The sequence below is a fragment of the Podarcis filfolensis genome (genome assembly GCF_964270895.1).
Source record: "Podarcis filfolensis genome assembly, chromosome: 12".
Classification (NCBI taxonomy): domain Eukaryota; kingdom Metazoa; phylum Chordata; class Lepidosauria; order Squamata; family Lacertidae; genus Podarcis; species Podarcis filfolensis.
Genome location: NC_139614.1, coordinates 51,460,023 through 51,484,011, shown reverse-complemented (window position 1 = coordinate 51,484,011; position 23,989 = coordinate 51,460,023). Strand labels below are relative to the sequence as shown.

At 47.2% G+C, this 23,989-nt stretch overlaps 1 protein-coding gene across 11 annotated transcripts in view; it reads right to left on the bottom strand.

Annotated features, from left to right (window-relative positions):
• The window catches only part of ADCYAP1R1 (ADCYAP receptor type I), a 161,499-nt gene that overhangs the window by 108,408 nt on the left and 29,102 nt on the right, over nucleotides 1–23,989 (bottom strand). For all 11 annotated transcript variants that reach the window (XM_083579803.1, XM_083579807.1, XM_083579812.1 and 8 more), the window contains exon 2: nucleotides 11,521–11,676. In XM_083579803.1, coding sequence (XP_083435929.1) covers nucleotides 11,521–11,601 — 81 coding nt within the window. In that variant the 5' untranslated portion in view covers nucleotides 11,602–11,676. The remainder of the gene's footprint in view (nucleotides 1–11,520; nucleotides 11,677–23,989) is intronic.

Genomic DNA, 23,989 nt, shown 5'->3' with positions numbered 1-23,989 from the left:
TAGATTGTAAGGTTTTTGCTTCAGTCTATTTACAAAAAGCGGGAGGCGGACTTCCTGTTTTGAACCTTCCCGCTTCGGAGCCTAATTCAAGTATTTCTTGATCCAATTTTCCGTTTTTACTCACGGGTACTTGTTTAGAGTCCAATTGTCAACAGGAAAAAGTCAGCGCTCTCCGGTGATGGCTGTGCGGCTTCCCTCCGTGAAAATAGCAATCAGTTCGCAGCACCGCGCTGCTCACCCCACTTCGCACCGGAGCCCCAAATTGGGGTTCCCCGCGAGTAGGGGAGGCGCTCCTGGTGCTCTGCCGAACCCCACGTTCCCAGGCTCCCTCCGCCTGGGATTTCTAGCGGGTCCCCACCTTCGCCGCAGTGGGCAGACCCAATTTCCACGGAGCCCGATCAGAAGAACTCCGCCATTCGCCGATGGCGCTAACCCAGTATTTTAATATTTTTTTGGAAGCTGCCCAGAGTGGCTGGGTTAGCCCAGCCAGATGGGCGGGGTATAAATAATAAATTATTATTATTATTATTATTATTATTAAATAGGTACCACTGCGGCAGGAAGGTAAGCAGCATTTCCATGCACTCTGGCACTCATCACGGTGTCCTGTTGTGCCAGAAGCGGTTAAGTCATGCTGGCTACATGACCCGGAAAGCTGTCTGCGGACAAACACTGGCTTCCTCAGCCTGAAAGCGAGATGAACTCTGCAACCCCATAGTCGCCTTTGACTGGTCTTAACCGTCCAGGGGTTTAACTTTTTACCTTATTTGTACCCTACTCATCTGCCTAGGTTCCCCCAGTCACTCTGATCTGCTGCCAGTCTCCATATGATGCATACCAACATTTCACTCTTGTGCCTTAAAGGAATGTTAGATGTATGGAGAGGCCTGATCAAAGCTGATCCATCTAGCTTGTTATTGCTAATTGATCTCCAGGGTCTCTGCGAAGCCTTTAGATGGGAATGCGAAGAACTGAAGGAGAAGCGCAGGCAATAAATGTGGTCTATTCACCACATTCCCCTCCCCAGAGCATCCGAAGGCACTTATTTATCCTAAACAATCACTTTATGGCCACGTCAAGACTAACGTGTTTAAAGGCATTATGCACTCATAGAAGGCAAGCAATCTGGGGCCAAATGCAGTTATTTCAGAGAAGGGGAATCACGACTCGCAGCAAATCCTCCCACACTTGTGAATCACACATCTGTGAATGCTGGCATCATGACGTCAGCAGGTGACATCACCAGCCCAAGCGAGATGCCCTCTTGCCTGTCACATCCATATTGCTATGGAATCTGTGCCCTGCTAGGCAGTGTGCCCCATGGGGATATGACATCACTGCCCAAAGTTGTCCAAAGAGCCTTTCCTCAGATTCTGTTGTGTGAAAAATAATCCTATGTCTTCAGTGGCATGTCTCTTGCTGAAGTGTGCAACTTTGGTTGCAGGTGGACAATCGAATCCAGGAAATGCTCTCTCTCTCATCGAGATGCTCTCAGTCAGACAGGTACAGTGGTACCTCAGGTTATGAACTTAATTCGTTCTGGAGGTCCGTTCTTAACCTGAAACTGTTCTTAACCTGAAGCACCACACTAGCTAATGAGGCCTCCCACTGCTGCAATGCCGCTAGAGCACGATTTCTGTTCTCATCCTGAAGCAAAGTTCTTAACCCGAGGTACTATTTCTGGGTTAGTGGAGTCTGTAATCTGAAGCATCTGTAACCTGAAGCATCTGTAACCTGAGGTACCACTGTACAGTCATGCTAAGTGGTTACAATTTTGGACCAAATTGCGACTTTGGGGGGGGGGCAGAAGCAGGGGAATGAGAGGTCCATGCCTGATGGATTCTTAATCGATGTCTCTGTCTGCTCCCCCCCCCCACGGGATCTCTGACAGGGCACCCACAGGTACTAAGGTTCCCAATTCCTATGGCACCTGAAGAGGATCTCAGTACTCAGTAAACATCCACGATCCATAAGAGAATATATCTATTTCCTGCTCAGTTTCTGTCTACAATAATTCAGCATCACCTACATTGAAGGAGCATCTCCATCTCCATTGTTCAGCCAAGACACTGAGGTCCAGCTCTCAGGGCCTTCTGGCGGTTCCCTCATTGCGAGAAGTGAGGTTTCAGGGAACCAGGCAGAGGGCCTTCTCGGTGGTGGCATCCTCCCATCAAAGAAATAAACAACTATCAGACTTTTAGAAGACCTCTGAAGGCAGCCCTGTTTAGGGAAGCCGGTGTGGTGGTTAAGAGTGGTGGACTTGTAATCTGGTGAACCGGGTTCGTGTCCCTGCTCCTCCACATGCAGCTGCTGGGTGACCTTGGGCTAGTCACACTTCTCTGAAGTCTCTCAGCCCCACTCACCTCACAGAGTGTTTGTTGTGGGGGAGGAAGGGAAAGGAGATTGTTAGCTGCTTTGAGACTCCTTAGGGTAGTGATAAAGCAGGATATCAAATCCAAACTCTTCTTCTTCTTTAATATTTGATTAATCATTGTATTTTAATAATCTGCTGGAAGCCACCCAGAGTGGCTAGGGAAACCCCGCCAGATGGGCAGGATATAAATATTATTACAGTGGTACCTCGGGTTAAGAACTTAATTCGTTCTGGAAGTCCGTTCTTAACGTGAAACTGGTCTTAACATGAGGTACCACTTTAGCTAATGGGGCCTCCCACTGCCGCTATGCCACTGCCGAGCGATTTCTGTTCTCATCCTGAAGCAAAGTTCTTAACCCAAGGTACTATTTCTGGGCTAGCAGAGTCTGTAACGTGAAGCGTCTGTAACCTGAAGTGTCGGTAACCCGAGGTACCACTGTATTACTACTACTACTACTACTACTACTACTACTACTACATTGAACAAACCCCCTTAGACAGACCTCAGTTTCAATGGATGCCAGGATCAGAAACCTACTCGCCCATCCATTCTAAACAGAGAAGACTCTTTTTCTACTCTTCTACTCTTTTCCCTACAGCTCTTCTGTGTTATGCCACATCTCAAAGCAGCTCTTTGTGTAATGCCATCTCCCAAGGCAGCCATTTTCTGACTAGTACCCACAACGGTTTCTCAACGTCCCAAAGTGCCCACTGTCCCAAAGCAGTTGGCGACCCCCAGGCTTACACATTGACGACTTCTGTTGCATGCAAAGGTCCCGGGTTCAAGTCTCAGAATCTCCAGGGTGCCCTCTGACTGAAACCACTGCCAGTTAGTGTAGACGATATTAGTAAAGGTAAAGGGACCCCTGACCATTAGGTCCAGTCGTGGCCGACTCTGGGGTTGCGGCGCTCATCTCGCTTTATTGGCAGAGGGAGCTGGCGTACAGCTTCCAGGTCATGTGGCCAGCATGACTAAGCCGCTTCTGGCGAACCAGAGCAGTGCACGGAAACGCTGTTTACCTTCCCACCGGAGCAGTACCTATTTATCTACTTGTACTTTCATGTGCTTTCGAAATGCTAGGTTGGCAGGAGCAGGGACTGAGCAACGGGAGCTCACCCCGTCACGGGGATTCGAGACACCAACTTTCTGATCGCCAAGCCCAAGAGGCTCAGTAGTTTAGACTACAACAGTCCTAGGCTCTGTGGTTTAACCCACAGTGCCACCCGTGTCCCATAGACGATATTAAGTTATAGCTACACCAGCTTGTGCCTCTACTGAGTTGGCATACGGCAACTGCCTACGTTCTGTGCCTTTCCAAGGGCAGGAGAAAGTTATGCCCTGCAAGCAAAAGAGTTGCTTATAGTTTTCAACAGATGGCAAAAAAGCCCAGGCACTGAGATGCCCGAAGGACTGAGAGACATCTGCTCTTCCAAATAAGAAGTCAGGTGAGTTGATTAAAAAGGGGAAAGGGGACAGAGAGCCATCACTGATAGAAGGCTGGAGAGGTTTAAATTTACCACTGAGACAAGGGTGACCTTGGCTAAACATTGTCCCTCAGACTCGAGTAAATTTGCCAGTTGAATGGCAAAGAATAATAGGGGGGGGGGGGAGTCCATTTTTTAAAGTCTCCAAGCCAATTTCTGCACGCAAAAGCCAGACATTTGGGATAGTTGCCAGTGGTTTAATTTTCTTGAGTTTAAACCAATGGCCTTTAAATCAAGTGCATATCTCGTGAATGTACACTAAGATGTCAGGAGCTCAGCCCCGGCACAACACTTGATAGGTAATGGGAGCACCAACTTTTGGGGGCCAGAGTTTTGAGTTTTAAGAAAAGTGCTGTGGGCACCAGTCGCAAAATGTCTGCCAGGGTGGCTGGCTGTGGCTGCATTGGGCATGGAATAGCACAAAAGTCTGCCATATCTAACAGAGAAAAATAAGAGAGATAAAGGAGAAAAGGAAGAGGAAGCGGAAGTGGAAGAGATAGGACAACAAACTGGAAAAATGGCACCTATACCAGTCATTGTCAGGAGCTCGTCCTACACTTGAGTAAGACCCTGGCAGAGACACATGCCCGACTGGCAGGTTCTCTCCCTCCTGGTCGTTCGTTCGGGAGCTTCAAAAGCTTTCTTCAGCCCGAACATCACAGAGACCAATGCCAACAGACACCAGCACACTTAGGTATCCACAGCGTCTTCGCAGCTTGCGTAACAGACCTCAGCAACTCAGCATTTTGGCTAATCTACTTTATTTACATATAAACACACACGGAGCACTGCAACATGGCTCCCTCTCTCTCTAGCATCAGACAGCAAAGAGAAAAAGAACAAAGGACAATAGTCCCACTTCACAGAACACAGTAACACAAATATCCTGTCTCCGTCACTTCCCACTCTGTGGAGTCAAAACACACACCGTTATGTGATAGACAACAATCCCATGACTGCAATCATGGAGCAGGAATTCTAACAATCACCGTAGGATGAGGCTATCAATGGCTACTAGCCAGGATGGCTATGGTCTGCCTCCCCAGCTGGAAGCAGCTGCTTCTGAATATCAGTGTCTGGAAACCACAAGAGAGAAAGTTATTCCTGTGCTCAAATGCTTCTTGCTGGTTTCCCATCGGTATCTGGTTGGCTACTGTGGGAAAAGGATACTGGACCCCCTTTGTCCTGATCCATGAGGCTCTCCTTATTTTCTTACTGTTCAGCCAGTTAAGTTGCTATGGTAAGGGCCCAGTGCCCCAACTATATCTGTGGTTAATGCAGTCAACTCGGTAGTATCATTCTGTGAGTCTGAAGTCAGCCTGTCTGTTAGTCAGTGTTACTTGTCCAGTGTTACGTCTTGAATTGCTGGAGTTTATTTGGAGCAACAGAGATGCTTTGTATGTATTGGTATCTGCAAAAGCTTACATGTTGTCAGCTCTGTTCCTTCACTGACAGGGAATGAGAACACAGGCACAGAGAGAGAGCAGATAAGAGGGGAATGCAGAGGGGAGGGAGAAACAGCAGGGAGCAGCCATAACCTGATCTCTGGACACAGGGGAAACTAAAGAGAGAGCCAGAGTGAAAGAATGCAGCTTGTCAGCTCAGACAGTGACACAGACACAGGAATACATGGAGTGCCCTCTCCAAAATCTTGTAGAGCATGGGTAGGCAAATTAAGGCCCAGGGGCCAGATCCGGCCCAATCGCCTTCTAAATCTGGCCCGCAGACGGTGAGGGAATTATCATATTTTTACATGAGTAGAATGTGTGCTTTTATTTAAAATGCATCTCTGGGTTATTTGTGGGGCATAGGAGTTCGTTCGAATGCGTCGTCGCCACCACGGGGGCGTGCGATCGGCCCAAGTTTATCTAGAGTCACCAAAGCGGCCGGGCGAGCCCGGGTTGGTTTTGGTCTGATAAATGCACGCATCCCCGGAGGTCAGCGCTCGTTGGCATGTACTTTGGCCACCTCATGAGACGAGAAGACTCCCTGGAAAAGACCCTGGTGATGGAAAAGATGGAGGGCACAAGGAGAAGGGGATGACAGAGGACGAGATGGTTGGACAGTATTCTCAAAGCTATAAGCATGAGTTTGACCAAACTGTGGGAAGCAGTGGAAGACAGGAGGGCCTGGCGTGCTCTGGTCCAGGGGGTCATGAAGAGTCGGACATGACTAAACAGCAACAACAGGAATTCGTTCATTTGTATTTTTTTTCTTCGAAATATAATCAGGCCCCCCACAAGGTCTGAGGGACAGTGGACCAGCCCCCCTGCTGAAAAAGTTTGCTGACCCCTGTCGTAGACTCACGAGACTGTCCAAAACAGCTGGCAGAGAAATGGCAGAGCAGTGTGATCTGTCCATGAGAGAAGGTATGTTCAAGGAGTGCAGCAGAAAAGGGATGCCTGTCCAATTTTTATCAATATTCCTATTTGTATATCATCAGCTCCCCTCCAGCTTTTAATGCACCCTGTAGACTTCCCTGCCAGGGCCTAAGTAAGCTGACAACACAGTTAAGCAAGCTGCTGATTCAGCAGCAGATATTCAGCAACATGCTTATTAAAGCCTTGAATAGTCTCCTTCCTCGTCCTGGTTATTAATAGCCGAATCTGAAGTGGCTCGAGGCAAGTCTATTTCCTTGCAATTTCTTTCCAGCATTTCCTTTTTCTACTTCCCCGCACCCCCTGCCCCTCACTGAGCTCAGCTTTTTCAAAAACCTGATGAAGATGGGGAAGCCGATAACAACAACTCTCCCCAAATGCTATTTGCTTCTTGTGCGAAAAACACTGACCAAGTCAATGGGATGCAGAAACTATTGTTATTACCTGCCTCTCCCTCCTGTTTGCAGGGTCCGTTGATTTTGTCTGGTGTGTGCATGTGTGATTTGGGGACACGGGTGGCGCTGTGGGTTAAACCACAGAGCCTAGGGCTTGCCAATCAGAAGGCCAGCTGTTCGAATCCCCACAATGTGGTGAGCTCCCGTTGCTCAGTCCCTGCTCCTGCCAACCTAGCAGTTCGAAAGCACGAAGTGCAAGTAGATAAATAGGTACCACTCCAGTGGGAAGGTAAATGGCATTTCCATGCGCTGCTCTAGTTCGCCAGAAGCAGCTTGGTCATGCTGGCCACATGACCCGGAAGCTGTACACCAGCTCCCACAGCCAGTAAAGCGAGATGAGCGGTGCAACCACAGAGTCGGCCACGACTGGACCTAATGGTCAGGGGTCCCTTTACCTTTACCTCCTTTGCATTTGGGAAGGGAGGGGCGATGGTACGATCTATGAAAACTTGGGCAGGTGGAAATACAGCACAAAACGCCCTCAATTTCTGGGTCAACTGGGAAGCAATTGACATGGAAATGAGCACCAAACGCCTGCTAGATTCCGCTAGATTTTCAGAAGTGTCTTTTATATTGTGTGAAAGGTCACATAAAACGTGAAAGTTATCAGAGAAGGAAATGTCAGGAAGATGGAATGCAGTGCTGCCTAAATCTCCAAGGTCTCCGATGGACAGCCCTGCTATTCTTGAGATCCTTCGTAACTGGAGATGTCTGGGATTGAACCAAGGACCTTGCAGATGCAACGACTGAGCTCCACCACTGAGCAATCCTCCCTCCTCTTCCCAATATTCTCCCGGGCTTGTATTTACCTCTCTGCCATTCACAGTGTTCCTTAACACCCTGTCATTAGCACAGCAGAGTGCCGCTCGCGCCTTCCCTTAAAAACCAGCCTTATCATACTAATCGCAGCCTAAGGCAGGAACCATTTATTATCTGCGCACTCCAACCTTGAAGCGCTACAAAGGCATCTGGAGGAAGTGCCAGTCCTTAGCGCCAAAAATCCACCTGATTGAATCATTACTGGCAATTCAAACACCTGCATTGCAGTTGGCTTTAGAATTCAGCTCAAAGCCCTCAAGGCAACGTTGTGACTCACAAATCAAATTGTTTCCCGCGCATCTTTTGTAGCCAGCTTAAAGGGGACATGTGTGCTGTAGGTTTCACCCCTGCGTCTCCTCAGTGGCGGCTTTGCTTGGTCTCCCTGTCAAAAACACTTTGACAGCAGCCATAATATAAGTGCTGGGCGGCTCGATCAGACCAAAGGCCCACACAGTCCAGTATCCTGTTCTCGCGGTGGCCAGCTAGATTTCCATGGGAAGCCCACAAACCAGGACTGAGTGCAACACACTAATAATAATAATAATAATAATAATAATACATTTTATTTATACCCGTCCTCCCCGGCCAGAGCCGGGCTCAGGGTGGCTAACACCAATAAAATCACAGTAAAAACATAATAGGTGAAAAAGAGGGGGGGAAACCAATTTAAAATACACGTTAAAATTCAGTTAAAAATGCAGCCTCATTTTAAAGTTGCTGATAAATCAATACCATAAGGGGAGGGAAACATAAGGGTCAGACCGAGTCCAAACCAAAGGCCAGGCGGAACAGCTCTGTCTTGCAGGCCCTGCGGAAAGATGTCAAGTCCCGCAGGGCCCTGGTCTCTTGTGACAGAGCGCTTCACCAAGTTGGAGCCAGTGCTGAAAAGGCCCTGACCCTGTTGTTGTTGTTTAGTCGTTTAGTCTTGTCCAACTCTTTGTGACACCATGGACCAGAGCACGCCAGGCCCTCCTGTCTTCCACTGCCTCCCACAGTTTGGTCAAACTCATGCTGGTAGCTTCGAGAACACTATGCAACCATCTCGTCCTCTGTCGTCCCCTTCTCCTTGTGCCCTCCATCTTTCCCAACATCAGGGTCTTTTCCAGGGAGTCTTCTCTTCTCATGAGGTGGCCAAAGTATTGGAGTCTCAGGTTCAGGATCTGTCCTTCCAGTGAGCACTCAGGGCTGATTTCCTTCAGAATGGAGAGGTTTGATCTTCTTGCAGTCCATGGGACTCTCAAGAGTCTCCTCCAGCACCAGAATTCAAAAGCATCAATTTTTCGGCGATCAGCCTTCTTTATGGTCCAGCTCTCACTTCCATACATCACTACTGGGAAAACCCTTTAACTATACAGACCTTTGCTGGCAAGGCGATGTCTCTGCTTTTTAAAATGCTGTCTAGGTTTGCCCTGGCCCTAGTTGAGACCAATCTAACCTCCAAAGTGTTGTTATTTGTGGACCTTAAGGTCCTCTGTGGGGCATACCAGGAGAGGCAGTCCCGTAGGTACGTGGGTCCTATGTATGGTGGTTGGTTAGAGCGTGGTGCTGAAAATACCAAAGTTGCAGGTTCGATTTTCATATGGAACAGCTGCATATTCCTGCATTGCAAGGGGTTGTGCTAGATGATCCCCAAGATCCCTTCCAAATCTATGATTCCATTAGATGAAGCTTCCATGAGAAGCCACTGAGATTCCATGAGATCCCCAGCAAATGATAATCAGGGGCAAACTGACTCTGACAGTGCAGGGAGAATGTAGCCATCATAACAAGAACCTGCAGGTGGACCTATCCTCCTTGAATCCATCCAATGATCTTTTAAAGAAAGGTATGTTAAACAGAGGGACGCGGGTGGCGCTGTGGATTAAACCACAGAGCCTAGGGCTTGCCGATCAGAAGGTCGGTGGTTCAAATCCCCGCGACGGGGTGAGCTCCTGTTGCTGTGTCCCAGCTCCTGCCAACCTAGCAGTTCGAAAGCACACCAGTGCAAGTAGATAAATAGGTACCGCTTCGGCGGGAAGGTAAATGGCATTTCTGTGCTCTGCTCTGGTTTTGCCAGAAGCGGCTTAGTCATGCTGGCCACGTGACCCGGAAAAAGTGTCTGCGGACAAACGTCGGCTCACTCGGCCAGTAAAGCGAGATGAGCGCCGCAAGCCCAGAGTCGTTCGTGACTGGACTTAACTGTCATGGGACCATTACTTTTTTATGTTAAACAGAAGACTGAACAAGTCGTGTGAGAAGGGGATGAGGCGATGCACAGCAAGCTATAGAATGTCCCTTATTCTTCAGTTCCCGGGATAATTGGGGGGTGGGGAGGAGCCACAAGTATTTAAAGTACTAGTATGCTACTGCTTTAAATGAATAGCGCATTTGGGGCCTTCGTTGCAGCTCTCATTTATGTATGGATAAGAATTAATATGAGTCTGTAAATACACAGGGCAGGACAACAGAGGATGACAACAGAGAAGGTGTCACGGGGCTTCCAAAACTGTGGAAGCCCAATAGGTCTCTTGGAATCGCGAGCAAGTAACTGTCTTGGCAGGCAGAGAAATCCAGAAGCAACTGCTTTGCAAATGCCACCATTGTAGGCCGCCATGAACAACATTAGAGAAAATTAATGACCCAGCATTGCTCTTGTAATGAACATATTGGCTCCAAAAGAACAAAGGCAAAGTAGTGTTAATGGGGAAACATTATCTCTGTGTCTCTCTCTCTCTTTCCAAAGATACATATCATTTCTCACCAACTCGGACACTCTTTACAATGTGAAGTTACAATTATTGCCTCCTTCAAAAGATAGGTTTGCAGTCCATATAATCCGCTTGAAGGACCTGGTGTCAGCAGCCCCTCAAAGAAATGAAGATAACCTACTACCACTAAGACTTTGCAGCAACAGTGCCCCAAAAATCAAAGATTTAACTCACTGTTTTTCTGATTTTTGTTTGTTTTTTGGCCAAGCTAAGGGAATCCCCTGATCCCCATCCCGTCCCCCGCCCCCAGGGACAATATCTCACTTGAATATCTCTATACCGGAAGACAATTTGGTCCACGAGTTCAGGACACAATTCTACATGTCAAGAGACTCTCCACTCAAATCTCTTCACCATGGGGTCAAACAATGGAGGGATCTGGGCATAAACATCTGCAGTGAGGAAGAGATACAGTAGGGACATGGGTGGCACTGTGGTCTAAACCACTGAGCCTCTTGGGCTTGCTTATCAGAAGGTCGGTGGTTCGAATCCCTGTGACGGGGTGAGCTCCCGTTGCTCGGTCCCAGCTCCTGCCAACCTAGCAGTTCGAAAGCACGTCAAAGTGCAAGTAGATAAATAGGTACCGCTTCGGCGGGAAGGTAAATGACATTTCTGTGCTCTGCTCTGGTTTCGCCAGAAGCGGCTTAGTCATGCTGGCCACGTGACCCGGAAAAAGTGTCTGCGGACAAACACCAGCTCCCTTGGCCTGAAAGTGAGATGAGTGCCACAACCCCATAGTCCCCTTTGACTGGACTTGACCATCCAGAGGTCCTTTACCTTTTACCTTTTTTTACAGTTGCCCTCCTCAGCCCTGCCATGAAACACAATCTCCACGTTCCTTTTACAAAAAGGCTTTTAGAATTTGTAAAACCTGATATATGAAAGAAAATGTGCAGGCGTTATTCCATTTTTTGGTGACACGCTGGTCTGCACCCCTGCCTTTCAGTCTTTAAACTTGACCCCCACCCTGGAAAAATTCATGTGGACACCCATGAGTCTGGTTAGATTCATATGAGGCTCCCTTCACCTAAGCACAGCTTCCTCACTCCCAGAAACTGAAAGGTTAAATGTCTCCCTCACAGCTGAAAATACCATGAATGTGCATTCAGGAACTGGCCTTTTCTTTTCCCCTTTCCGCACTTGAACAACCTCTGGGTTGTGGGAATGGAGAGTTGCATAGGCAACCAGGGTATCTACCCTAAAAGAATGCAGGTTGTAGGAGGGTAGCTTGATGTGATGGCAACACTCCTAGGGTTACTTACCAAAGGAAGAAAGATGGCTGCCAAGACACAGGTTTTCCAGCAGGCGATCATCTTGACAAGCAACCAAACCGCAGTCTTCATGCAACAGATTTAGATCTTTTCCTGTGACTGGAGTGTGAGGAGCCCAGAAGATTTTGCCACGAGCTCTTCAAATCTCTGCAAAAGAAAAGAAAGAGAAAACGTTGTATAAAGGAGGCAAGAGAGAGGAAAGGTTCTGGTACAATGGAATCAAAGATGCGAGCGACGGAACGTTGATAAACTGCAGAGTTTCCGTGAGAGAAACGAAAGGTCATTTTGGCCATATGAACAAATTGCATTCAGGGTCTAGGAACTTGCTGTTGGAAGGGCAGAGGTGTGGAAGCAAGGATGCCGGTGTCAAGATTTTGTCTTATAAGTGCAGTGATCAAACAAGGAAGAGGAGATGTGGGGCTCATGGCTTCTTCCAGATCTTGCCTAGCAATGTCTTTATCTGGCAAGGAGTTTTTTATCAGCCATAATTGCACCCACTCTTCCTTCAAGAAGCTCAAGATGTCATACATCTGGCGTGTCCAACACGTCAATCACAATCAACTCATAGATCATGGACTGATTTTTGTCGGTCGCAGGCTGCACAAAGTCAACTGTGATTTAAAGCAACAGTAGGGGAAAGACTGGGACGTGGGTGGTGCTGTGGGTTAAACCACAGAGCCTAGGACTTGCCAATCAGAAGGTCGGCGGTTCGAATCCCCGCGACGGGGTGAGCTCCCGTTGCTCAGTCCCTGCTCCTGTCCACCTAGCAGTTCAAAAGCACGTCAAAGTGCAAGTAGATAAATAGGTACCACTCCGACGGGAAGGTAAACGGTGTTTCCGTGCGCTGCTCTGGTTCGCCAGAAGCGGCTTAGTCATGCTGGCCACATGACCCGGAAGCTGTACGCCGGCTCCCTCGGCCAATAAAGCGAGATGAGCGCTGGAACCCCAGAGTCGTCCGCGACTGGACCTAATGGTCAGGGGTCCCTTTACCTTTTTAGGGGAAAGACTGAGGTGGAGAGAGGGAATGGGGATGCCGAGAGAGAGAGAGAGAGAGAGAGAGAGAGAGAGAGAGAGCGCCTGGTGCGCTCTGACTGGCTCCTCAGATCTGTGTAAACTAATATAAATATATATAGTTTGATTTTTCTCACTTGTTTAGTTACTTCTCCATCTAATAACTATTTGGATCAGTCATGAAGATATCCAAACATAACTACAGTGGTACCTCAGGTTACATACGCTTGAGGTTACAGACTCCGCTAACCCAGAAATAGTGCTTCAGTTTAAGAACTTTGCTTCAGGATGAGAACAGAAATCGGGCTCCGGCGACGCGGCAGCAGCAGGAGGCCCCATTAGCTAAAGTGGTGCTTCAGGTTAAGAACAGTTTCAGGTTAAGTACAGACCTCCGGAACGAATTAAGTACTTAACCTGAGGTACCACTCTACTGTGTCTGTGAAATAAAGATTGATTGATTGAACTTCAATTACTTCGGAGGGTGGTAGATCACTGCCAGTTGTTTTTTTTATACTGGATAGTAGATCACAGCCCACTTGAAGTTGGGCATGCCTGTCATACATGATTTCCTCCCCCCACCGCCACAAGAGACTGGTAAGCAGAAAGACAGCAGCAAAGCAGAAAGGCCATTAATGGTCCAAGATCATTCAATGACCTCCAATCACATTTCTTGGAAGACCAGCTTGAGGAGGGGTTAGAAGGTGGGTCTTGCTGGGGCAATGAAGCCATGGGAGAAGCCATCTGCTGGCTCTGAGCTTGAGTTAGAGGAGAAGGGGCACACAATCTTTCTCAACTCCTGTTTTATTGATCGAAGGAAACAATGAAGAAGCTCAAGTCCGTGGGCATAATAAGGCACAAGAGGCCTCCTCATTTCACCTGTGACGCCATTTTGCTCAAGCTACACCCACCTGCCCTTACAACTGACAGCGGTTTATGTAGAAACCTCTGGCCTTTGTGTGGCTGGGCTGCGGCCTACTTTTCAGTGGAAAAACTCACATCCAATGCTCCTGCCAATTTACCTCTGGTCCTGCCCACCACTGGTGTGTGGCCCTCTAGAAGGGCATGTGGCCCTTGGTTTCCCCACCTCTGTCCTGTTTTATGGATTTGGCCAAGGTTAAGTTCAAAGCAGACTGGTTTTCACTGGCTAAGTGTGAGCGCATTTGACATTACAGCGTGCCTCGGTCTCTGGAGACGAAGCAGGAACAGGAGCCGAGAGAGATAAAGAAATGAACGACTAAAAGAGAATGTTGAAGTAAAAAAATGAGAGAGAAAATAAATAAATAAATGGAAATAATAGTGGAAGCTGCTCTCTATTCAAGTGTTGTTCAGTATTCCCTCCTACTTCAACCTTGGCTGCAGCTTTCTGGCAAAACAGCAATGCTTGGGAACCAGAATGATTTGTATTAATGAAAAATAAAATCACCGCATTACTCATCTCCTCAATGAATGGAGGAAGGGAAGTGATTCAGAAAACCTCTGAGTGCACTCTCGTCTCCAGTCCTCTCTTGGAGAGGCTGCATTTAGGCATCAAAAGAAGCCACAGTTTATCGTGACCTGAATGAGACATCGGAAGGTTCGAGGAAGCATTTGGAAACTCTCTGCTTCCGATTAACCACTGCTGGTCCGTTTGTCCAAATCCAACAAGCCATGCTTAATCTTAACAACCCAAACTGCGGGTTACGCAAGCTGGCTACTCTCCACAAACTGTAGCTAAGATCAACCACAGTTTAGGGCTTGAAGGGCACAGTAAACTGTGGTTTTAAAAAACAAAGGAAGTGGTTTGAAATCACCTCCTCACAGCCATGCCAGAGGAAAAGGAGCATGACAGCTCAAAGCCCCTGACAGCACATTTCTATCACAATAAGCCACAGTGTATTGTGATATCCAAATGTAGCCAATATCCTACACTTTTCCGTGTCCCTTCCACCTCTGCCTTCTACGACACTGGAGACTCATCTCTTGGCCCCACTATTTCTCTAAGCCTGGTTGACTGCAGGAAAGGACCCAAATAGTACATAGCAGCTCAAGCTCAAATTACCGTATTTTTTGCTCTATAAGACTCACTTTTTCCCTCCTAAAAAGTAAGGGGAAATCTGTGTGCATCTTATGGAGTGAATGCAGGCTGCGCAGCTATCCTAGAAGCCAGAACAGCAAGAGGGATTGCTGCTTTCACTGTGCAGCAATCCCTCTTGCTGTTCTGGCTTCTGAGATTCAGAATATTTTTTTTCTTGTTTTCCTCCTCCAAAAACTAGGTGCGTCTTGTGGTCTGCTGCGTCTTATAGGGGGAAAATATGGTAACTCCTGGCCAACAACAGAGGGTGTTAATGCAATGCCCCTTTGACCTTTGCACTTTTATGGAATGCATGCAGGCACAACTCAGTCATATGAAGAGAGCCATCTTTGGGATTAATATAATTGTTTTAAAGCAGGCATAGGCAAACTCCGGCCCGCCAGATGTTTGGGACTACAATTCCCATCATCCCTGACCACTGGTCCTGTTAGTTAGGGATGATGGGAATTGTAGTCCCAAACAGCTGGAGGGCCGGAGTTTGACTATGCCTGTTTTAAAGGGATGCTGTTGAGATGCCCCCAATTTTACACAAGGGGACCGTGAATTCCAGCCCTAATGCAAGTTCAATTCTCCCCCAAGTTTAATTTCTGCAAGATTCAAGTAGGTAGCCCTGTTGGTCTGCCGTAGTCAAAAGAAATTATAACAATTCTTTAAAAATACAGTTAAAAAGACTCTTCTTAAAAACCTAAAAAAAAGAGTCAAGTCCTCAAAAAAGTTATATGATCTAAGAAAGTCTTTGAAAGAAACCTTCCAAAAGAATTAAAAAATTATAATGTAGCACCTTAGAGACTAACTGAGTAGTTTTAGGTATAAGCTTTTGTGTGCTTATACAAGTGTATCTGAAGAAGTGTGCATGCACACGAAAGCTTATACCTAAAACTCTTTTAATTAATTTTTGCAATACTTGTTACCCTTAACTAGCAGGCATAGAAGAAAAGCATTTTCTCATTCCTGGCATGTCTGATCTATTCTGACGTAAAGATAAACTGTCAGAGATGCTTGAGAAGAAAGCAAAAGCAAATTTGTATGTGGGTGGTGCCTTTGCTTATTCGGCTCAGGGGGTGTTTAGTTTTTAATGAGAGATTTTGATTTAAAAAAACCTGGATGTGTCACACCTGAAAATGCCTGCAAAGTTTTCATTTTATATATTTACGAGCCCTGCCAACCTGAAACCAATGATCTCCATCACAGACAGTTCTTAAGTTAAAATTCAGTGTCAGCTGGTGGTTTCTTCTTAGATTTGAACAGTCAGTCCGAGACAGGATGCATATATTCCGGCGCTTCCAATTTCTAGACAGCACAAACATAAAACACCCTCCCTCTGACCATTCTGATAAAAACCAGATTTCTGCATGCTTAAGGACTGGCATCATCCATCCCGCACAAAGATTAATTTACAGCTGGCTTCGGTTCTAAGCCGCACCAAATTTCTTGCGAAATATTTGTATTTACGCAATATCCTATTCAAGTTGCTGAATTGTGAAACATGTTTGATGGGAAGTTCCTGTTGCATGGTTGGTTGAAACTATTGGCCCAGTGTCCCTGAAGGAGGAAGTCAGATAAAACAACACATAAACTATTGTTATAAATGGGGGGCGGGAATCCCCCTAAACCATAGCAATGAATAAATATTAGGATTGTGATTAATTGAGATATGTGCACTATGTGGGGCTACCTTTGAAGGTGACCTGGAAACTACAACTAATCCAGAATGCAACAGCTAGACTGGTGACTGGGAGCAGCCACTGAGACCATATAACACCAGTTCTGAAAGAACTACATTGGCTCCCAGTACGTTTCCGAGCACAATTCAAAGTGTTGGTGCTGACCTTTAAAGCCCTAAACGACCTTGGTCCAGTATACCTGAAGAAGCATCTTCACCCCCATCGGTCTGCCTGGACACTGAGGTCCAGCTTCGAGGGCCTTCTGGTGGTTTCCTCACTGCGAGAAACGAGGTTACAGAGAACCAGGCAAAGGGCCTTCTCGGTAGCGGCGCCAGCCCTGTGGAACGCCCTCCCATCAGATGTCAAGGAAATAAACAACTCTCTGACTTTTAGGAAACATCTGAAGTCAGCCCTGTTTAGGGAAGCTTTTAATGTTTGATGTTTTATCGTGTTTTAATATGCGCTGGAAGCCGCCCCGAGTGGCTGAGGAAACCCAGCCGGATGCATGGGGTAGAAATAATAAAGTTGTTGTTGTTGTTGTTGTTGTTGTTGTTGTTGTTGTTGTCATTCTTTGATCGAATCCTCCTTGTGGGTTCCCCAAGGAGATCTGGTTAACCACTCTGAGAACAGATGCTGGTCTGTAATTCATTGACCTGATCCAGAAAGTTCTTCTTATGTTCTTAAAAGGAGGCACTCAAGATTACATCTGGAAATCATAAACACTAAGCAAAAAGGGATTTTCTTAAAAGCCGTTAAACAGGGCAGCTTTAAGCAAACAACCAGTTGACCGATTGCCAGAACGCAATTCTACAGATTCCCATCCCAGCTGCATAACAAGGAGCAGCAAACCTGACCTGCTTTCTTGTACAATTTTCCAGACAAACTGCTCAGTCTTTTGGACACTAATTGCCTGTACTTCAGTGGGATCTCTGACAGAGCGAGCCGACATGATCGGCGTCTCCAGAGGACGCCTGTCAATCTTTCCTGCAAAAGCACACGGCAAAACACGCCAGTTCCATCGAGCCAAAGGTCATGAGATGTGTGCTTTTTTCCCAGTTTCTTTCAACACCGGATGCTTCGAATTCTGGGGAAGCCAGCCAGCCCTGGAATCAGATTAAGCGGTTGATGACTCCTAAAGATGGGATGCAGATGACACAACCTTGATGGCAGAAGATGAGGAGGAATTAAAGAACCTTTTAATGAGGGTGAAAGAGGAGGGTGCAAAATATGGTCTGAAGCTCAACATCAAAAAAACGAAAATCATGGCCACTGGTCCCATCACCTCCTGGCAAATAGAAGGGGAAGAAATGGAGGCAGTGAGAGATTTTACTTTCTGGGGCTCCATGATCACTGCAGATGGTGACAGCAGCCACGAAATTAAAAGACACCTGCTTCTTGGGAGAAAAGAAATGACAAACCTAGACAGCATCTTAAAAAGTAGAGACATCACCTTGCCAACAAAGGTCCGTATAGTTAAAGCTATGGCTTTCCCAGTAGTGATGTATGGAAGTGAGAGCTGGACCATAAAGAAGGCTGATCGCCGAAGAATGGATGCTTTTGAATTCTGGTGCTGGAGGAGACTCTTGAGGGTCCCATGGACTGAAAGAAGATCAAACCTCTCCATTCTGAAGGAAATCAGCCCTGAGTGCTCACTGGAAGGACAGATCCTGAAGCTGAGGCTCCAATACTTTGGCCACCTCATGAGAAGAGAAGACTCCCTGGAAAAGACCCTGATGTTGGGAAAGATTGAGGGCACAAGGAGAAGGGGACGAAAGAGGACGAGATGGTTGGACAGTGTTCTTCAAGCTACCAACATGAGTTTGACCAAACTGCGGGAGGCAGTGGAAGACAGAAGTGCCTGGCATGCTCTGGTCCAGGGGGTCACGAAGAGTCGGACACGACTCAACAACAAAACACAACAACAAAGATGGGAAGAACCGCACAGTAAAAAAAAAAATCAAAAAAATCAAATCTAGCCACAGAGAATTAATTGGCAGGGACCAGAAGACGGCGGATGAAGCCGAGGGCTCAGGATAAGAAGGGAAATGGAAATGTGTAGGGTCAAACTCAAGAAGGAATATTCCTCTGTGTGTTCAGTGTCCTGCTCTGGCCAGAAGCAGAATGCTGGAAGATTCATCACAGATCAAAGAGAGCACTTATTCTCATAGTTAAACTATGGAACTCACTGCCACTGGAGATATTGATGGCCGACTTGGGTGGCTTCCAAAGAAGATCAGGCAAATTCATGGTGGAGAAGGCTATCAATTACCACTAACCATGACGGCTATGCTCTGGTCTCCACTATCTTGAGGCAGCGATGCTACTGAATACCAGTTTTTGGAAGCTACAGGAGGTGAAAGAGCTCTTGTGATCAGGTTCTGCTTTCCAGTTTCCCACAGGCATTAGGGTAATCAGACCTGAGGGTGATTTGCAGGGAATAAAGAGGTAAATAACTAAATAAATGCCAGAAAGCCTGTGCGGTGTAGAGTGTTGGACTAGGACCTGGGAGACCAGAGTTCAAATCCCCACTCAGTCATGAAGTTCATTGGGTGACCTTGGAGTCAGTTCCCGCCTCTCAACCTGACCTACCTCACAGGGTTGTTGTGGGGGATAAATAGGAGAAGGAGAACCATGTATGCCACATTGAGTTCTGTGGAATATAAATGCAAGACATACATAGATACATAATTTGTTGTATCTGTGACCATTTACTGCTTCAGCTTTGGGTGGGGTGAGGTGGATTTGTCCATAATAATTATCTGTAATTATCAGATGAGCATTTCAGGTTCTGGTTTTATTGTATCTGGTTTTATTGTATCTTTATCTTAATACAGTGGTACCTCAGGTTACATACGCTTCAGGTTACGGACTCCGCTAACCCAGAAATAGTACCTCGGGTTAAGAACTTTGCTTCAGGATGAGAACAGATATCGGGCTCCAGCGGCATGGCGGCAGCGGGAGGCCCCATTAGCTAAAGTGGTGCTTCAGGTTAAGAAACAGTTTCAGGTTAAGAATGTACCTCCAGAACAAATTAAGTACTTAACCCAAGGTACCACTGTACAGTGGAACCTCGGAAGCCAAACGCCTTTAAACTCGAACATTTGGCTCTCAAACAATCAAAAATCCGGAAGGGAGTGTTCTGGTTTTCGAACGTTCTTTGGAACCCGAATGTCTGACATCGCCTCTGTGGCTTCTGATTGGCTGCAGGAGCTTCCTGCAGCCAGTCGGAAGCTGAGCTTTGGTTTCCGAACGTTTTGGAAGTCAAACGGACCTCCAGAACGGATTCCTTTCGACTCCCGAGGTACGGCTGTATTTGGTATCAATGTTTCTTGCTCTTTCTGCACTCGCTTTGCAAGTCGCTTTGAGGCGCTTCTGCGTAAAAAGCAACAAGTAAGCATAGTAAATAAATAAATAACTCTTCAGGATTTTTTCCAAATTCCCACAGACGTTCCGCTTCTCCGGAAGCCTGAAAAAGCCCCGCTCGGGTGCTTCTCCTCTGAAAAGCCTGATGTTCAGCGAGACAATTGGGGACACATCCATTTAACACAGCAAAAATGAACAAGGAGCTGAGAGACAGAGTCAGAATGTGGGTGCATTTCGAAATGGGGATAAATGAAAAAGGGGGGCCCCCTCTCTCTTCTCTCCCTCTCTCCACGAGGGTGCTGTGGTTGACATAACAACGGGAATCTAGCGAGCCACCCCCTCCTCGGGGAAAGACAAGCACCGACAACGCTTCCCGCCCCATAACGCCCTCGCTCTTGACTGGAATGCTAAAAAATAGAAAAGGTTCTTTAATTACACCCCAAGGACACTGCGGCATGCAAGTGTGTTGCTCTATCAGCTCAGCACCAGCCGTCCAAAATCGTTACCAATTATTATCTCACTCACTCTTTCTCTCCCTCTCGCTCTCTCCAGAGCACCATCCAAGCTCATAATGCGTGAGGCAGATGCACACACTCCATCGCTTCGCGTCAACAGACGTGCAAGACACCCCCGTACAAAATTCCACGAATCCCATCCACAGCCTCGTTCAGTTTCGTCAAAATTCCTCATCCCGCCACGAGCTTAATGGCGCATGCCACTGCCCGTTCCGAAACATGGGGCACGTCTCAAAGTGGCACGGGGGGGGGCGGGATGCAGCAACAGCAGCAAGAATACTTATAGCAAAGTATTGGAAGACACAAGATCTACCCACCCGGGAAGAATGGCAGATGAAGTTGATGGACTATATGGAACTGGCGGAAATGACTGGCAGAATCCGAGACCAGGGAGAAGAGTCGGTGGAAGAAGACTGGAAAAAGTTTAAAGACTATCTACAGAAACATTGTAAAATTAAGGAATGCTAAAAGGATGTTGGAATGAAGTAATGTGGTTTTTGCAGTAATGTTATATAGGGTTAAGGAAGAATGGATTGTTAACAGGTCAGAATGTAAAGTTACAATATATTAAGAGAAATTAAGAAGATAAATACAAGAATGGAAAGGACTTGCTGAAATAATCAATTGAACTAGAATACAAAGAAGGGAGGTGTGAGGAGGTCAAGGAAATAAGTAAATGAAAGACAAGTCATGGAAAGATGGATTTCTTTTTAACTGTTTTTACTTTTTCTGTATTTCGTATTTTCTTTTTTTTCTTTTTCTTTATTTTTGTAATTTTTTTGAAACTTTAATAAATATTATTTTAAAAAAACAACAACAAAGTGGTGCAGGGGTTAGACGCCTCTGCCCAGTAAAAAAACAAAACAAACTAGATTCCGTCCGTACGCAGCTCAAATGCTGGTCAATTAATGATCAAGTCATTTTAAAAGCATTAGCCTAATGAGAGCACCATAGATGAAAATAATCAGCACAACATTTATGCTACTTGCAAACAAACAAAAAAATTAGGTCACTCTTGTGAAACAATGGCGTTAGCCTTCAAAAAACGGTAAGGAATCCTTTATTTTAATATATTTTATTCAATGGTGATGTTTTATCTGCCTTTCAACCTAAGGTAAGCAGTTTAAAACAACTTACAAACACAGAAATCAGGTCCTAAAAATATACACAAGAGTACAGAGATGTGTGGCGCTGTGGGTTAAACCACAGAGTCTAGGACTTGCCTATCAGAAGGTTGGCGGTTCGAATCCCCATGATGGGGTGAGCTCCCGTTGCTCAGTCCCTGCTCCTGCCAACCTAGCAGTTCAAAAGCACCTCAAAGTGCAAGTAGATAAATAGGTACCACTCCAGCGGGAAGGTAAACGGCATTTCCGTGTACTGCTCTGGTTCGCCAGAAGCAGCTTAGTCATGCTGGCCACATGACACGGAAGCTGTACGCCGGCTCCCTCGGCCAGTAGAGATAGATGAGCGCCGCAACCCCAGAGTTGGACACGACTGGACCTAATGGTCAGGGGTCCCTTTACCTTTACAGAGATGTGTTAAGAAGGTCCCACTAAATTTCATGTGAAGGTAGGTTAGCCAGAAAGCATATGGCCAACTTAGATGGCTTTAAAATACAAATTTATGGAGGAGGGGACTATCTTTGATTACCAGCCATCATGGCCATGCTCCATGGTGGCATGTGGTCAGTGGACTATGGCAGGGGTCAGCAACCTTTTTCAGCCATGGGCCGGTCCACCGTCCCTCAGACCATGTGATGGGCCGAACTATATTTTGAAAAAAACAAACAAACGAATGAATTCCTATGCCCCAGAGATGCATTTTAAATAAAAGCACACATTCTACTCTTGTAAAAACACGCTGATTCCCAGATTGTCCGTGGGCCGGATTGAAAAGGCAATTGGGCCGCATCCGGCCCATGGGCCTTAGGTTGCCTACCCCTGGACTATGGGGACTAGGCTAGTCTCCTAGATGTTCCCAGAAATTGCTGGGTGACTGGAGTCCACTAACGTCTGAAAAGGGCCCCAGTCGTAAGATGTAGGATTGCACCACAGCATACCACAAGACACAGTCTTAACCTTGGTCCACCCTCCTCATGGTCTTCCCTCCTCTCCAGGGGTGCCAGCTTGAATAAAATATTGGGGAGCAGGTAAGCCACACCCTGCATAATCGATCACATGACGTGGCATACGCATACCATTTGAATGGTAATGTCCATCAACTTTGGTGGCGTTCCGGCCCCCTCAAATATTTTATGGGGGGGAGGAAAAGACCCGTCGGCCCCTAGGAGTTGGCTCCTATGTTCCTCGTGAGTCAAAGACACCCAGGGATGGAGACCCACCAGAGGAAGTGGCAAAGCTGCCCTCTACCAGGTCAAATCATTGGTCCATTGGGCTCAGTATCATCTCTAACAAAGACGTAGTGGTTCTCAAGCATTGGGGACAGTAGCCTTTCCTGGTCCTACCTGGAGAAGGTAAAAGGTAAAGGACCCCTGGAGAGTTAAGTCCAGTCAAAGGCAACTATAGGGTTGTGGCACTCATCTCGCTTTCAGGCCGAGGGAGCCGGCGTTTGTCCACAGACGGCTTTCTGGGTCATGTAGCCAGTGGGACTAAATCTCTTCTGGCACAACGAAACACCGTGACAGAAACCAGAGCTCACGGAAACGCCGTTTACCTTTCGACTGCAGCGGTACCTATTTATCTACTTGCACTGGTGTGCTCTTGAACTGCTAGGTTGGCAGGAGCTGGGACAGAGTAACGGGAGCTCACCCAGTCATGGAGATTCGAACCGCCGATCTTCTGATCGGCAAGCCCAAGAGGCTCAGCAGTTTAGATCACAGTGCCACCTACCACGAACCTACCTGAAGAAGCTAGGGAACTTCTGCCTACGAAACAGACAATCTGTCACTGAGCTATGGCCCCTTCTTTATCTGGTCAAATGACAGGTGGTCACAGGCATTGAGTTGTGTGCCACATGGGGGAGGGGGCTAATGTCATGCACATCATGTTGCGTGTGTGATGATTGTCACATCAGGAAGGGCTGAACAGGCCCCCATCCCAATGTAACATTTGCACACCAGGCCCTGCTGCTCTGCACAGCATCTCCCAACACTGTAGAACCCGGGGCCACATCCCACTAGGCCTCCTCTGCCCCCCTGAAGATTGGAGGGGGGCTTAGCCCTGTGCCAGCAGAAATTGGTCCATCTGGATCAATAGTGCCCACACTGACTGGCAGCAGCTCTATAAGAGGCGAAAAAGCAGGAGAATGAAGTGTCCTTTGCCAGCCTGCCCACAACTGCTGCTCACAAACCACACTTGAATTCGCAGCACACTTACTCGTTCATTTAGGAAAGGCAGAAGATTTGCATTCGGGTCTTTAAGCTGACAAAACGCATCCCGAAGACTGACAGAGAATCTGCTTATGCGCCCGATTCCCTCCCCTACAAAAAAACCCCTGAGCGCCATCATTACGATGCTCAACAGCATGTATAGCGACGCCGCTTCCTCGCACTCGGCTCTCTGACTCAGCAGGTGAACCGATGGGCGGCTCGCACAAGAGGCGCACTTGGCCGTATCCATTGCGGCAGGTCAAGCCCACCGAGATGACAGTGACAGCTCCCCCCCCCCAACGCCTTCGTCTCAGCAGGAAGCCTTTTCACACAGCCTGGGGGTCTGGCTCCGTCTGGAGTGGCCAGATGGAACAAATGAGGCGTAAGGCTTGTTTTTACAAAATGTCACTCGAGGGAGGAAAGGCTTTTCCGAGGTTCCTGGCCCGCTCCGAAGGAACCGTTAAGGCAAGGCTCTTCGCGAGGAAGATAGTGAAGAGGATGGGTTGTA